The sequence below is a fragment of the Molothrus aeneus genome, chromosome 2, assembly GCF_037042795.1.
Source record: "Molothrus aeneus isolate 106 chromosome 2, BPBGC_Maene_1.0, whole genome shotgun sequence".
In the NCBI taxonomy this organism is placed as follows: Eukaryota; Metazoa; Chordata; class Aves; order Passeriformes; family Icteridae; genus Molothrus; species Molothrus aeneus.
The window spans coordinates 46,901,821-46,913,916 of NC_089647.1; the positions used below are offsets into that span (position 1 = coordinate 46,901,821).

Below are 12,096 nucleotides of genomic sequence, written 5' to 3' on the forward strand. Positions count from 1 at the left end.
GTACCTAGCTATTCACAGTTTCAGAGTCTGAATTTTCAGATATGTATCCCTCTAACCTTCTGGAGCCATATTTGGCATAGCCCTAGTGATTTTGTCTGTGATGTTCTCACATTCTAAAGGTTTAGGTTGTTGTAAGTTTCTGTGAAGGTATCCTGGAGTGGACAGGAACATTTTATAAGCAACTTGTTCTCTATTATTTCACCTTAGGAGCTACTGATGTCCCTGGTGCTTCTGAACCTTCATCCTTCTGGCTGATAAACCCACACGTGATTTCAGATGTATTTTGAGTCATTGTAGAAGTGAAAGCAACTGCTGTCATAACAAAAACTGCAAAACAGAAATAGAAACACATGCAATAAAGTCTAGATCTCTGCTATGGGATAGTAGTTTTAGTTAAAATACAACAAAACTATTGGAAGATTACATCTTAAAAAAAAAAGCCAAACTGAATATGCAGACATACTGCATGAATTTGCTAACTCTGCATTTGTGTATTGAAGCTGAGTGCAAGCTCTGTTTGGAGAACCTTTCAAAAGCACAGGCACATCACACTTTACAAGTATGTCCCATAATGCTGCAGAGAAATCTAAAGACAAAAGCCACCATGTGTTATAGAGGCTCCTTTAGAAACAGCATTACCAAACACAGACACTCTCTTGTGCTTCCTTTTTGCATCCTTGTGCTGGAAAGCACCAAACCCTGCAGCACCAAACTCTGCAGCACTGAGATGGAAGATGATCATGCCCACTGTGAAATGGAGGATGATCATGCACCTTCCTTCCCAGAGAAGGCAAAGGCAAGGATTGGGAAAATGAGAACAACCTGCTGTAGGAGACCAGGTTTGAAAACATCTAAGGAACCTGAAGGTGAACAAGTCCATGGAACCTGATGAGATGTGTCTGAGAATCCTGAAGGAACTGGCAAAGGAAGTGGGTAAGCCCCTATCCATCATATTTGAGAAGCTGTGTCAGTCCTGTGAAATTCCCAGTGATAGAAAAAGGGAAAACATAAGTTGCCTTTTCAAAGGGAAAAAAACCAGACCTAGGAAACTATAGGACAGGCAGTCTTGTTGCCTGTAGAAGTTATGGAACAGATCCTCCTGGAAACTATAAGAAGGCACATGGAAAATAGGGAGGTGACTGGTGACAGCCAACATGACTTCACAAGAGCAAATGGCACCTGGCAAATCTGGTTGGTCAATGGATGGATGGTCAAAGGTTTGATGTCCAAGAGAGAGCAATGACAAGTATTCCTGAGCGGTCAGAACTGGGACCAATAAGTTTTAACATCTTTATCAATGACATTCACAGTGGGATCAAGTGCACCCTCAGCAAGTTTGCTGATGACACCAAGCTGTGTGCTGCAGTCAACACACTGGAGAGAAGGGATGCCATCCAGAGGGACCTGGGTTGGCTTGAGGGGTGAGCCTGTGGGAACCTCATGATGTTCAATAAGGCCAAGTGCAGGGTGCTGCAGCTGGGTCAGGGCAATCCCAAGCACAAACACAGGCTGAGTGGAACATTGAGAGCAGCCCTGGGGCAGAAGGACTCAGGAATGTTGGTGGATGAGGAGGTCAACATGAGCTGGCAGTGTACACTTGCAGTACAGAGAGCCAACTTCATCCTGGGGTGCATCAAAAGCAGCGTGGGCAGCAGGTCAAGGGAGGGGATTTTGACCCTCTGCTCTGCTCTAGTGAGACCCCCACTCACAGTGCTGTGTTCAGCTCTGGGGTACAGAAGGACATGGAGTCATTGGAGCATGTCCAGAGGAGGGCCACAATGCTTATCAAAGGATTATCAAAGATTATCTCCTATGGAGGCAGGCTGAGAGATTTGGGGCTGTTTAGCCTGGAGAAGAGAAAGCTGCCCTTCAGCACCTTGCAGGCACCTGAAGGGGGCTAGAAGGGAGCTGGAGGGGGATGTTTTACAGGGGCAAGGGGGAATGTTTCAACTGAAAGAGGGCAGGTTTAGATTAAATATTAGGAAGACATTCCTCATTAGGAAGTTGTTGAGGCACTGAATGAGGCTGCTGAGAGGAATTGTGGATGCCTCAAGTAGCAGAAGTCCTTTATCCTTATGTGTAAAGAGCAGTTTGGGAAAGCTTCTGATGCCTCAAATGCATCATCTCTCCAGAATGCTTCCTATAAGCCTTTCTGCAGGACTGCAGCTTGAAAGGTCTCCTTTCAGCTTTAAAGGAGCTACAGTAACCACGTACCCACCACTACACCAAGCAGAAGGAAGACTGTACAGCTGGCTGGGTGAAACGTGTCTGATTTCCATTAATTCCCTAAAGCCAGCCATCAGCAGTACAAATAAGCAGTGAATCATAAAATAACATATTTCTCCTGGCAACCTGAAATATTTCTGCCTTCAGGCCTTAGTGTTTTGCTTTGTTTTCTTTTTTTTTTCCCCTCAGTTCCTGAGACGGTTGCATACAAAGCTAGGTGCAGAATTGAAAGAAGGAAAGAAAGTAAATATATCACAAAGTACTTGAAGGATGAATGTGATGAGTGTCTTTCTGCAGGCAATGAAGGACCAAAACTGGAAGCAGGAAAAAATGAGTTAGAGTTTTGCCATTTGTATCTTCTGGAACTGTCTGAGCTCTGAGCTGGCAACACTTTGACAACCTCTTCTCCTTGCCAAAGTGTATTAAGGCTGAGTCTTTCTCATTCAGGCACACAACATACACTTCATTTTGGTTGCCACCTTTCTGCAGCATGCCCAGGCAATGGGCTGTTTTGCAGATGTCTGAGTAAAACCCTGTGTGTTATCCCTAAGAAGGATGAACATGATCTCTTTGTGGAGACATGCATCTCCATCCTTTGGCTATAAAAATAATAATGGCGCTTCTTGAGACGGAGTACCAGCGGGCAGCTGAAAGGCAGCTATGCATTAGGTATCTATACCTACAAATACCTACAATTCAAGCATGCTGAATTCCTTCCATCAGTGCAACTCAGGTTTCTAGCTCCCTCTCTAGCCTTTCACCAGGTCCTTCTCTGCTTAGCATTCTCCACTTCTGTTGGTTTGTTGGCTGATTCTTTCACCCTTTTCAAAGCAGAGACTATTCACCTCGCTCATCGCCAGGGATTTAGCTGATGGAAACCCACCTGTCCTCTGATTTCTAAAACACACCAGCAGAAACCACCTGAAAATATGACCTCAAAATCTCAACTCATTTGGTGTGCTGAGTATTCCCTTGCTTTATGTTTCTGATTTCTGAATTTTGACTTCTGATTGTACAAGCTAAGTCCATGTATCCCAATGTGGAATTACTCTATTTTGCTCATGCTGCCTTGTCAGAGGGAGACCTAAGGCCAGAGCAGAAAAAAGGAAGGGTGTATTTAAACACCAACAGGGAGCAGATTTGCAGCCAAAAGTTAGACAGCTGTAGCAACCAGACTGTGAGTGAGACATGCAAACAAAGTGTCTGATGAGCTGGAACTGCATCTGTACAGGATGATATGAGAGACTATGCTGGAAGCAGTGAGCACCCTGACACCCTCATGTGTAAGTAAAAATGTGACTCCTCTTCATGTAAACTGCAACAGCTTGCCACTTCTGTGGTGTACCTTTATTCCTGTGAAGGATTTTAGGGTAAGGAAGGATGTTTTGAACCTGACATGATTCCAGATGCTTTACAGTGAGAAACAAATGAGTAATATGATAGTAAGAAGTATTTATATGATATTGAGTGGCCTAAATTTGTGTAGGTCTTGAAAAAAATAGAAAATCAGAGCATGGAATGAGCCTTTCAGAAAAAGTAAAATCAAGAAAAAAAAAAACACTGGGAAAATGGTAATGTTCTGATTTGCCATCTTGATCTTTCAGCTTCTACATGGCCTCCTCAAGGGCTACTGTTATGGTCTGCACATCAGCCATCCTCCTGAAAACCCAAATTAAGAACTGCAGAGACTGAAAGCACAGGGTAAAGAATATAAAATATGTAGCATGCATAATCATATTGTCTATTGCTGAGCTAGAGTGAAGCTGAAATGAAAATAAATTGCTGCCTCTGAACAATGTTTGTTTATGCCTGCTTTCCATCTTCATTATATTTTTATAGGCTATACAAAAATAAAAGCAGTAGGAGAAATCTTGTTCTCACTGCAGTCAGACAAACATCTAGCTGCCATAGACAGAGCCAAGACTTCAACAAGATGTGTTGGCTCATACTTGGGGCAATGTCTGTAAAAGGCAAAAAGGGAGCTTATGAGTTATGGTGCTGACAAGAAAGGTCTGAATCTACTGGACAGATACCAGACCAAGAAGCTAGTTCAGCTATCAGATGAATGCAACTGCTTCCAAAAGTTTATTTTCAAATGGGAGGTGACAAAAGTAGCCTTTGGAAGATGGGGAAAACCACTCCAAAATATGCTGAAAGTCTGAGTTAACTAGAAAGACAATAGCTTGGAAACTGGAGAACTGTGAAAGATGAAAACCTTTCTCTTCATACCAAGGGATGCATCTTGTATTTGTATTCAGCTCAGGGTGCTTAATATTTTACATAGCAGCCAGGCCTTCCCTAGACATAGAACAATCTTCCACTCTGCTTTACAGCTCAGAAGATTTACATAAAGCAAACTATGATTTGGGTCTTCTTTGGTTTCTGACTATGTCCTCTGAGTGTGACTCTGGATTAACTTTCCAAAATTTTCTTTGTGATCAGGAGAGGTAGATAGACCCTTTCTTTCAGGAAAACTGTTATGTCTGTCATGACTTGACAGAAAAAAGTCTTCAAAGTAGTGGTATTAAGCTCATGGATGAGATTAATATTCATTCATTAACTCTTTAAAACCTCCACTTTTCCATGTGGTAGCCTTTTTCTCAAATCACCCCCAGAGTGGTGGATCCTGAAGTGAGAATTGTACTCAATACAAATATGCTAAAAATCAGAGTGAGGCAGGACAGGTAAAAAGAACTGATCTTAAACTAGTTCCCACCTTTTAACCATATCTAATTTCTCTCCCATCAAACTTAACTTTTGTCCTTCCTCATCTTTTTCGCATATCTTCCTTCCTCAGCATCTTCGCCCCTTTAGCTTAAATAACTCCCAGCTCAGAAAAATATGCACCTTGTGAGATCACTTTTGTATTATGGTAGGGCCAGAAGTGATGCTCTGTGTTCTGGAATAATAACCATGTTAGAACAGGGTTTAACAAGCAAGGTGGGTGACAAGATGCCTCTGCTGCAGCTCATGCTAATTGTGACCAGCTGTTGGAACACTGCCTGGGATATGTCTGGGTCAGGAGCAGTCATTTATCTGGTCTTACCAGTTAGTTACAATAAATGTCACGTGAATTGATTTAATTATTCACAGTCGTGTTCAAGCATGATTGAGATTTGAGGTGGAAAGAATCCTATAGAGTGTGATGGCTCTGTATGGAGGGTTTAGAGAGAGGGGACAAGAATCTCTAGACTTGAATCACTGAGCAAGACAGAAGAGAGAAAGTGGAGCAGGGGAGGTCGTGTAGCTTCAAAAAGTGCTCAATTTGGGTCTGTGTACTGAGTCAGAAAAGAATAATGGGGTCCAACACTGACACTATACAACATCCTGGAATGTTTCTGTCACCTGGTTCGCCATGGCCTGCAGCCCTTCGCGCAGATTATTTTTCCACCTGCATCTGCCACCACCGCCTGCCCCGCCCTCCCAGCTCCTCTCCAACCTCCGCCACCCGCCCAGGCGCTGGCAGCCCACGCTGTTTGCCCGGACAGTGTCCGTGAATCAGAAAAGGACAGTGACCGAAGAATCAGAAAATGTGTTGGTATAGAACGGGGTCTCCTCCTCCTGCAGGGTCGAAGAATGTGGTGTTGAGGTTACGGTCTGTAAGGAGTATTGCGATTCCTGCGGCAAGGACTGGAAGGGACAGGAGTAGGAGTACTGCGGTAATTAGGACTGATCAGACGAATAGGGGGGTTTGGTATGGTGAGAGGGCAGGAGGTTTTACGTTGATTGCTGTAGCAATGAAGTTGACTGCCCCTAGGATTGAAGGGATACCAGCTAGGTGTAGGGAGGGCATGGGCACAGGCACGCAGCAGCAGCAGCGGCGGCGGGGCGTGCGGGCGGCAGGGGGCGCTGCGGCCCCGCGCGGCCGCCCCGCGCATCCCGGCGCTCCCGAGGGAATGCCGGCGGGATACGGGCGCGGCGCCCACCCCTAACTCGCCCAGTTCCGGCTCCTGGGTGACTGCAGAGGAGATGCTACGCTTTTTTATGTTCTTAACGTGACACAGAAGTGCCTTGTAAATTCTTTCATGCATTAGTTAAATCGCTGATGACTGACGTTATTCTATTTTTTTTTTTCATGGCATCTCCAGCAAACATTTTCTGGTTTTTTTTTGTTTTTTTTTTTAATTGAAAGACAGAAAGCTTAAAAACACTTCAGAAAGTTAGGGAAGTGTCCGGAACACAAGTTTGATGAGGAGCAGCTGGGGGAGTTCAGCCTGGAGGAAAGAAAGCTAATGGCGGACCTTATTGCTCTCTACAACTACATTGAAGAAAGTGTGATGAGCTGAGGATCAGCCTCTTCTCCTAGGTAAAAATTCGGAGGATGAGAGGAAGTCGACTCAAATTATGTCAAGGGAAGTTTAGATTGGATATCAGGAACAATTTCTTCAAGAAAGGTTGGTCATATGTTGGAGCAGGATGCCCAGGGAAGTGGTTGAGTCACTATCCTTGGAGGTATTTAAAAGACCTACAAATGTAGCACTTCGGGCCATGATTTAGTAGTGAACTTGGCAGTGCTGGATTAATGCTTGGACTTGATGATTTTATAGGTCTTTTCCAATCTAAGTGATTCTATGATTCTCTGATTTTGAAAAAAAAAATAGAAAAAAATTGGGGTTTCTTTTCATAAGAACAACTCATAAAGTAAAATCTTTCTCAGAAGAACACCTTCATGTAGGTTGTACCCCTGTTTATTAAAGTGGATTCAAAATGATTTCTTCAGAAGGTATATTAAACTAGAACTTGTCACAGTGAGTAAACCATTTCTATGCATCCAGTGCAAGTCTCAGCAAAGGGTTTTGCTGGTTGATAACATCCATGTCAGTTTCTGTAGCAAAATCATACTGCCTCTCCTAAGAAGTTTGTTTCCCTAGTTCTCCCAAATTTAATCTATGCCTTAATTTAGAAGATCTTCTTCAACATATGAGAAACAGAGAAGTTTCCTCAATCTGCCTCAGAAAACTACTGCCAAGACCCACCTACTTCAATAGAGCATGACACAAGCAACAGGGAAAACTCTGTCCATTCTGTTTAAAACTCTGTATTTTAAATTTTCCTCATCTTTTCATCAACCCTCCACTTTCAGGTCCCAGATGAAAACAGCTGCAAGAAATTTGCTCTTTCATGTTTTTTGGTTTTTTTTTTTTGGGGGGGGGTTTTGTTGTTTTTTTTTTTTTTTTAAGAAATACCTAGTAACTTGGTCACTGTTTTCAATTTTTCTCTGTCTTGTTATGTCCTAAGAAATTTTGGTACAGATTTCAGCAAGCTTCAACTTTTGGATAAAAATATGCTTTTCAGCGCTAAAACCTGTCTTCTTAGAGAAGGACAGTCAGCAGCCCAGCCTATGGCTCATTACACACAACTTGTAAATTACACAGAGATTTTATCAAAGAATAATTGAGATGGCTGAAGCTTTCAAATAAGGTATCACATGGGGCATATATTTTACACTCCTCTGTTAGAAAACCAGACAAAAACTTACTCCAAAGAACAGGCAGCTGTGAGTCAGCAGATACTCCTGGTTTTACTGATTACTTATAGGTATGTCAGATTCAGTGCCTTATGTAGCAACAATAAGCTCACAATGAGAGGAAGTCCAGGAGTATTTTTCTCATGACACCAGTACATATCCAGTGTTATTGATTAATTTTGCCACAGAATTTATTGCAGACTAATATCCAAACCATGTCTTGTGATAAAAATAGTGATTTCAGCATTCATTAAGTTAAGAAGAATAGCAACCTAGTTTGCTCAGGTTGGTGCTCACAGGAACCTCACTGAAATCCCTGCTGTTTTAGCCACATTTTGGGTGATCCAGCCACTTGTGATTCAGTTTGTAAAGAACAACTGGGACTTTTGAGGACACCCTGTTTTAGGAAGTGGCTGAAAAGTGGCTGAAAATACAGTGAACCTCAGCTACCATGGCAACCTCTCTGAGGAAGAGCCTGTGCTGTGGCTGGTTCTTCTTCTGCTTCTTGTCCACATCTTCCGTCCTCTCAAGGGAGCTTCTTCTTGGCTCCCACATCACCTTTCCACCCCACTAAGTGTGGTGAACAATGAGCCACATTAGGAGGAGTTTTGCCAGCAGACAGAGATCCTTTGCCTCTACTCAGCACTGTCAAGGACACACCTACTCCTTGGCACAGGACTCCTCCTGTGCCAAGCTGTGGGCTTCCCAGTGGAAGAGAGACATGGGCATACTGGAGAAAGTGCAGTGGAGTGCTACAAAGATGATTATGGGATAGGAACATCTCTCCTATGAGGAAAGGCTGAGAGAACAGGAACTGTTCAGCACAGGGAAGAGAAAGTTCAGAGCACAAACACCTGAAGGGAGTGTGCAAATAGGATGGAGCCAGGCTCTCCTTGGTTGTGCCCAGTGACACCCAGGCAATGAGCACAGACTTTTCCACCATATGGCTGACCAAACATGGACACACATTGCCCAGAGAGATGGTAGTCTCCCCCCTGAGAGGTATTGAAATGCTACCTGGATAGGATCCTAAGCAGCTGGCTTTAAGAAACTCTGCTTGAGCAGCGGGGTTGGACCAAATGACCTCCAGAGGTCACTTCCTCAACCCTGCTGTGATTGTGTGAACGACTGCACAACTTTGTGGGCAAAGAAGCACTGGTGTGACGCCACCACAGAGGCCTCCCACAAATCAGAAAGTGGCACTGGGCTGTCCTTATCCTTAACTGTTCTCTAGAGGATGTTTGCTCATGGGAACGGCATGTTTGTGCTATTAAGGAGCTGGATAGACAGCCCTGAAGTAAGGTAAACAGATCCATCTCATCTAATGACATAAGTAAGTTTGCTTTAACCCTTTTTCTTTTTTTTTCTAACTGCTCTGTGTTCAAGTACTCCAGCTCATTACCCAGCACACTGTAGCACTTCTACTGATATTAGTGGAATTATTAACCTCTTTCAAGCAAAGGCTACTTTAACTTAAGTATCTAAGGGTAAAGGTATAAGAGTCCTCACACAAATTCAAGAAGGAGAAAAAGGTCTGCCTGAAACAGAAATGAAAACAGAAGGTGTCAGATAAAGAACTGATACTCCTTGTCATCCTAGTATGGTAAAACTTCCCTTTTAAATGAAAACAAGTTTCTATAATTGACTTGATGATACTGTCCTTACTTTCCTGGAAGAGGGAATGAGGAGGGAACACAGAATGACTGAGATGTGTATGGAGGAAGAATGGACAGAAAGAGGGAGAGTAGGAGAGAAGAATTTTGTTTTAAAATAAGAAAAGACAAAAATAAATCTGAGATATTTGAAAAAAAATCACAGTTGCTATTTGGAACTAAATATGGTAAAAATTAACAAAATAAATTCTAGTTGTTCTTATTTGTCTCATTGGGAGGTTAGGGTTAAAAATAATTTTAATTCCAAAGCAGTTGTACAAATGTAAAATCCAACATATTCCTTATAGATCATGTTGTAAGAATAAATCACTTTTCAAGCTAGCCCTTGCATCTCACACATTAGAAATCTTATCTACTGCCAAAGGAGTAAATACTGTCTTTTACAACTGTAACAGAGCCAAATATCCACGCAATACGCTAGCTTTTCTGTCTGTTCGCCCTGCTCATTTTTTTCAGCAGTTTTAAAGGAAGATTTTCAGAAAATCTAAATCAACCCAGTGATCTAAACCAGCTTCTCAGCTGAAATGTGAGTTTCATGAAGTTTCAGGTATTTTGAGAGATACATTTTCAGAAGCCTGTGAACAAGAGGTGCTCCATGCCATATTATTTTGGGGGGCATTATGGGAGGGGCTCCTGCAGCAGGACAGGATGCCCACAGCTCTGCTCTGCTGACAAACCTGCCTCTGCTGAGCAGCCACAGCAGCAGAACACACCCAACACTGGGCAGAGATGTGGGGGCAGCCCTGGAAGTCGGGCTGCACTCTGGGCATCTTTCTGCCTCTCAGTACCTTGGAATATGGGTAACCAGAGGAATTTTCTGAAGAAAAGAAGGGGAAGAGCAAATGCTCCAAACCTCAAAAGAAAAAAAGCACCCATAGTTTTAAGTTGCATTTACTTCCATTGGGAAACAACTGTTTTTCTGCACAGTCCTTTCACCTTCAGGAATCTTCAGAAGTGATACCTTATCTTCTGATCCATGAAATATATGGTGATGGATGACCATGAATATGTGGTCTCCTGGGCCAAACAGTTTCCCTGAGTGAGCAAACCATGTACTGGCCTTATCCAACATTCACAACCAGCTTGCACCCAAGTTTTTGCATGTTTTGGAAAAGAGACAAGATCAAACTTGATTCCCCCTGGGGTGCTCATTGATTTCACCTTCCTGCCAGTGGCAGTGCTCAGTGCCTGAACTTGCTCTGGAATGTTTGTCAGCTGTTTTGTTGGAGAGAAATCGGTGTATTGCTGGGAGTTGAACAGATCCTGCAGGTGGCTGGGTCCCACACATTTCTGGATTCTCCTCCAAAAGAAACATGCTGGCCCATCTCATATTTTCCAGGATCTCTGCCATAGGAATTTAATGGACACTTGTATGTTCTGTGAGGGAATTTTCAACAGTACTGCCGTATAATTTTTGTGCAGTCAGACACACCATAATCTAATCTGGACTTTGTTGGGATCTGAGTTTGGAGTCCTTGCTCATCTACAATTTACTCTCATTTGCCAGTCACAGGGAGATCTTAGGCAGCTTCTCACATCTTCATTTCTCTCAGGTGCCCTGAAACTGGGTTTCACGAACATCTCTCAGTAAGAAAGGGGTGCAATTAAAAAAAAGGGAGCAGGAGTGGTTGTCAGTGGAAAACTTCCTCTCATGAGAAAGGTCACTGAAAGTTTTTTACAAAATTCTCCAATTTGTAAAACACGAAACTATTACTGCCTCTGTTCCCAGGCCCCATCCACGCTCCTACCTCATCCACTAATGCAAGGCTAATTGTATGCTAGATAACATTCCCTTTAGCCACAAACTCTTGTATGGGATGACCAGAAGAATGTAAGATGAGAAACTGGAATGGTCCTTTTAATGTATATAGCTCTATTTACATTTTTTTGTATTGTGTATATTGTTTTCTGAAGTTCTTGGGATTAAATTCCTTGCTGCTGGGGAGCATTTATTTGCAGCGAGTAACACAGGCAAGACGCTTGTTCTTTCTTGAAACTTTTGCAGTTCTGAGACTGTAATTTTAAGATTGACCTGCTGACTTAAGTCTAAAGATATTGTGGAGATTTCCCTACAGGTGTTATTATTCTTTAGCTTTCCTTTGCTGGTTAAGTGTTGCCATTTCTGATTACACTGGTTCATCATACGGATACCATCTGTTGTCTACACGATTTATTATTCAGTCTTATCTCCAGACACAGATTCTTAAAGGGAACACAGGCATTTTTAAGAAAGTATATATAATTCATTAAATGCTTCACATTATTTACATCAAAATTGTTTTTAAGAGTGATCTGTTAGAGACATGCGTGGAACTAGCAAATATCAGGATTTTTGCTGTCAAGTCTGTCTCTGATGCTTCAGATCCTGTTTTGTATGTCCAAAGGCATTTGCATTTTTTTCCATATAATAGCCAGCCTTATGAGAAGAAACACTGCCTCCCTGTACACCTTGCCTTGACTAAATAATATCTCAGCAGAAAGAACACCAGTCCTCCTAGAGGATAATCATATCCTGGGGCTCTCACACCTTTTGCTCTCTCTGCAGAACTGTCTCTTAGCCATGCTGACAGGGCCCTTTGGGCACCATCACATCCCAGATGCTAGTAACTTTTATTTATTTTGTTAGGCAGCCTGCAAAAGTAGCAAAGCCCAGTCAAGAAGAAAACACAGAAAGCCCTCTTTGACAGGGTTTGCTTAGTAGTATCCGTAGTCATGCAAAGCAAGAGATCA

At 42.7% G+C, this 12,096-nt stretch overlaps 1 protein-coding gene across 1 annotated transcript in view; it reads right to left on the bottom strand.

Annotated features, from left to right (window-relative positions):
- FLT3 (fms related receptor tyrosine kinase 3) overlaps positions 1–742 on the bottom strand; it is a 28,938-nt gene extending 28,196 nt beyond the window's left edge. The window contains exons 1-2 of the mRNA XM_066571770.1: positions 640–742; positions 203–327 (exon numbers count right to left, since the gene is read on the bottom strand). Coding sequence (XP_066427867.1) covers positions 203–327; positions 640–742 — 228 coding nt within the window. The remainder of the gene's footprint in view (positions 1–202; positions 328–639) is intronic.
- Positions 743–12,096: the final 11,354 nt, after the last annotated feature.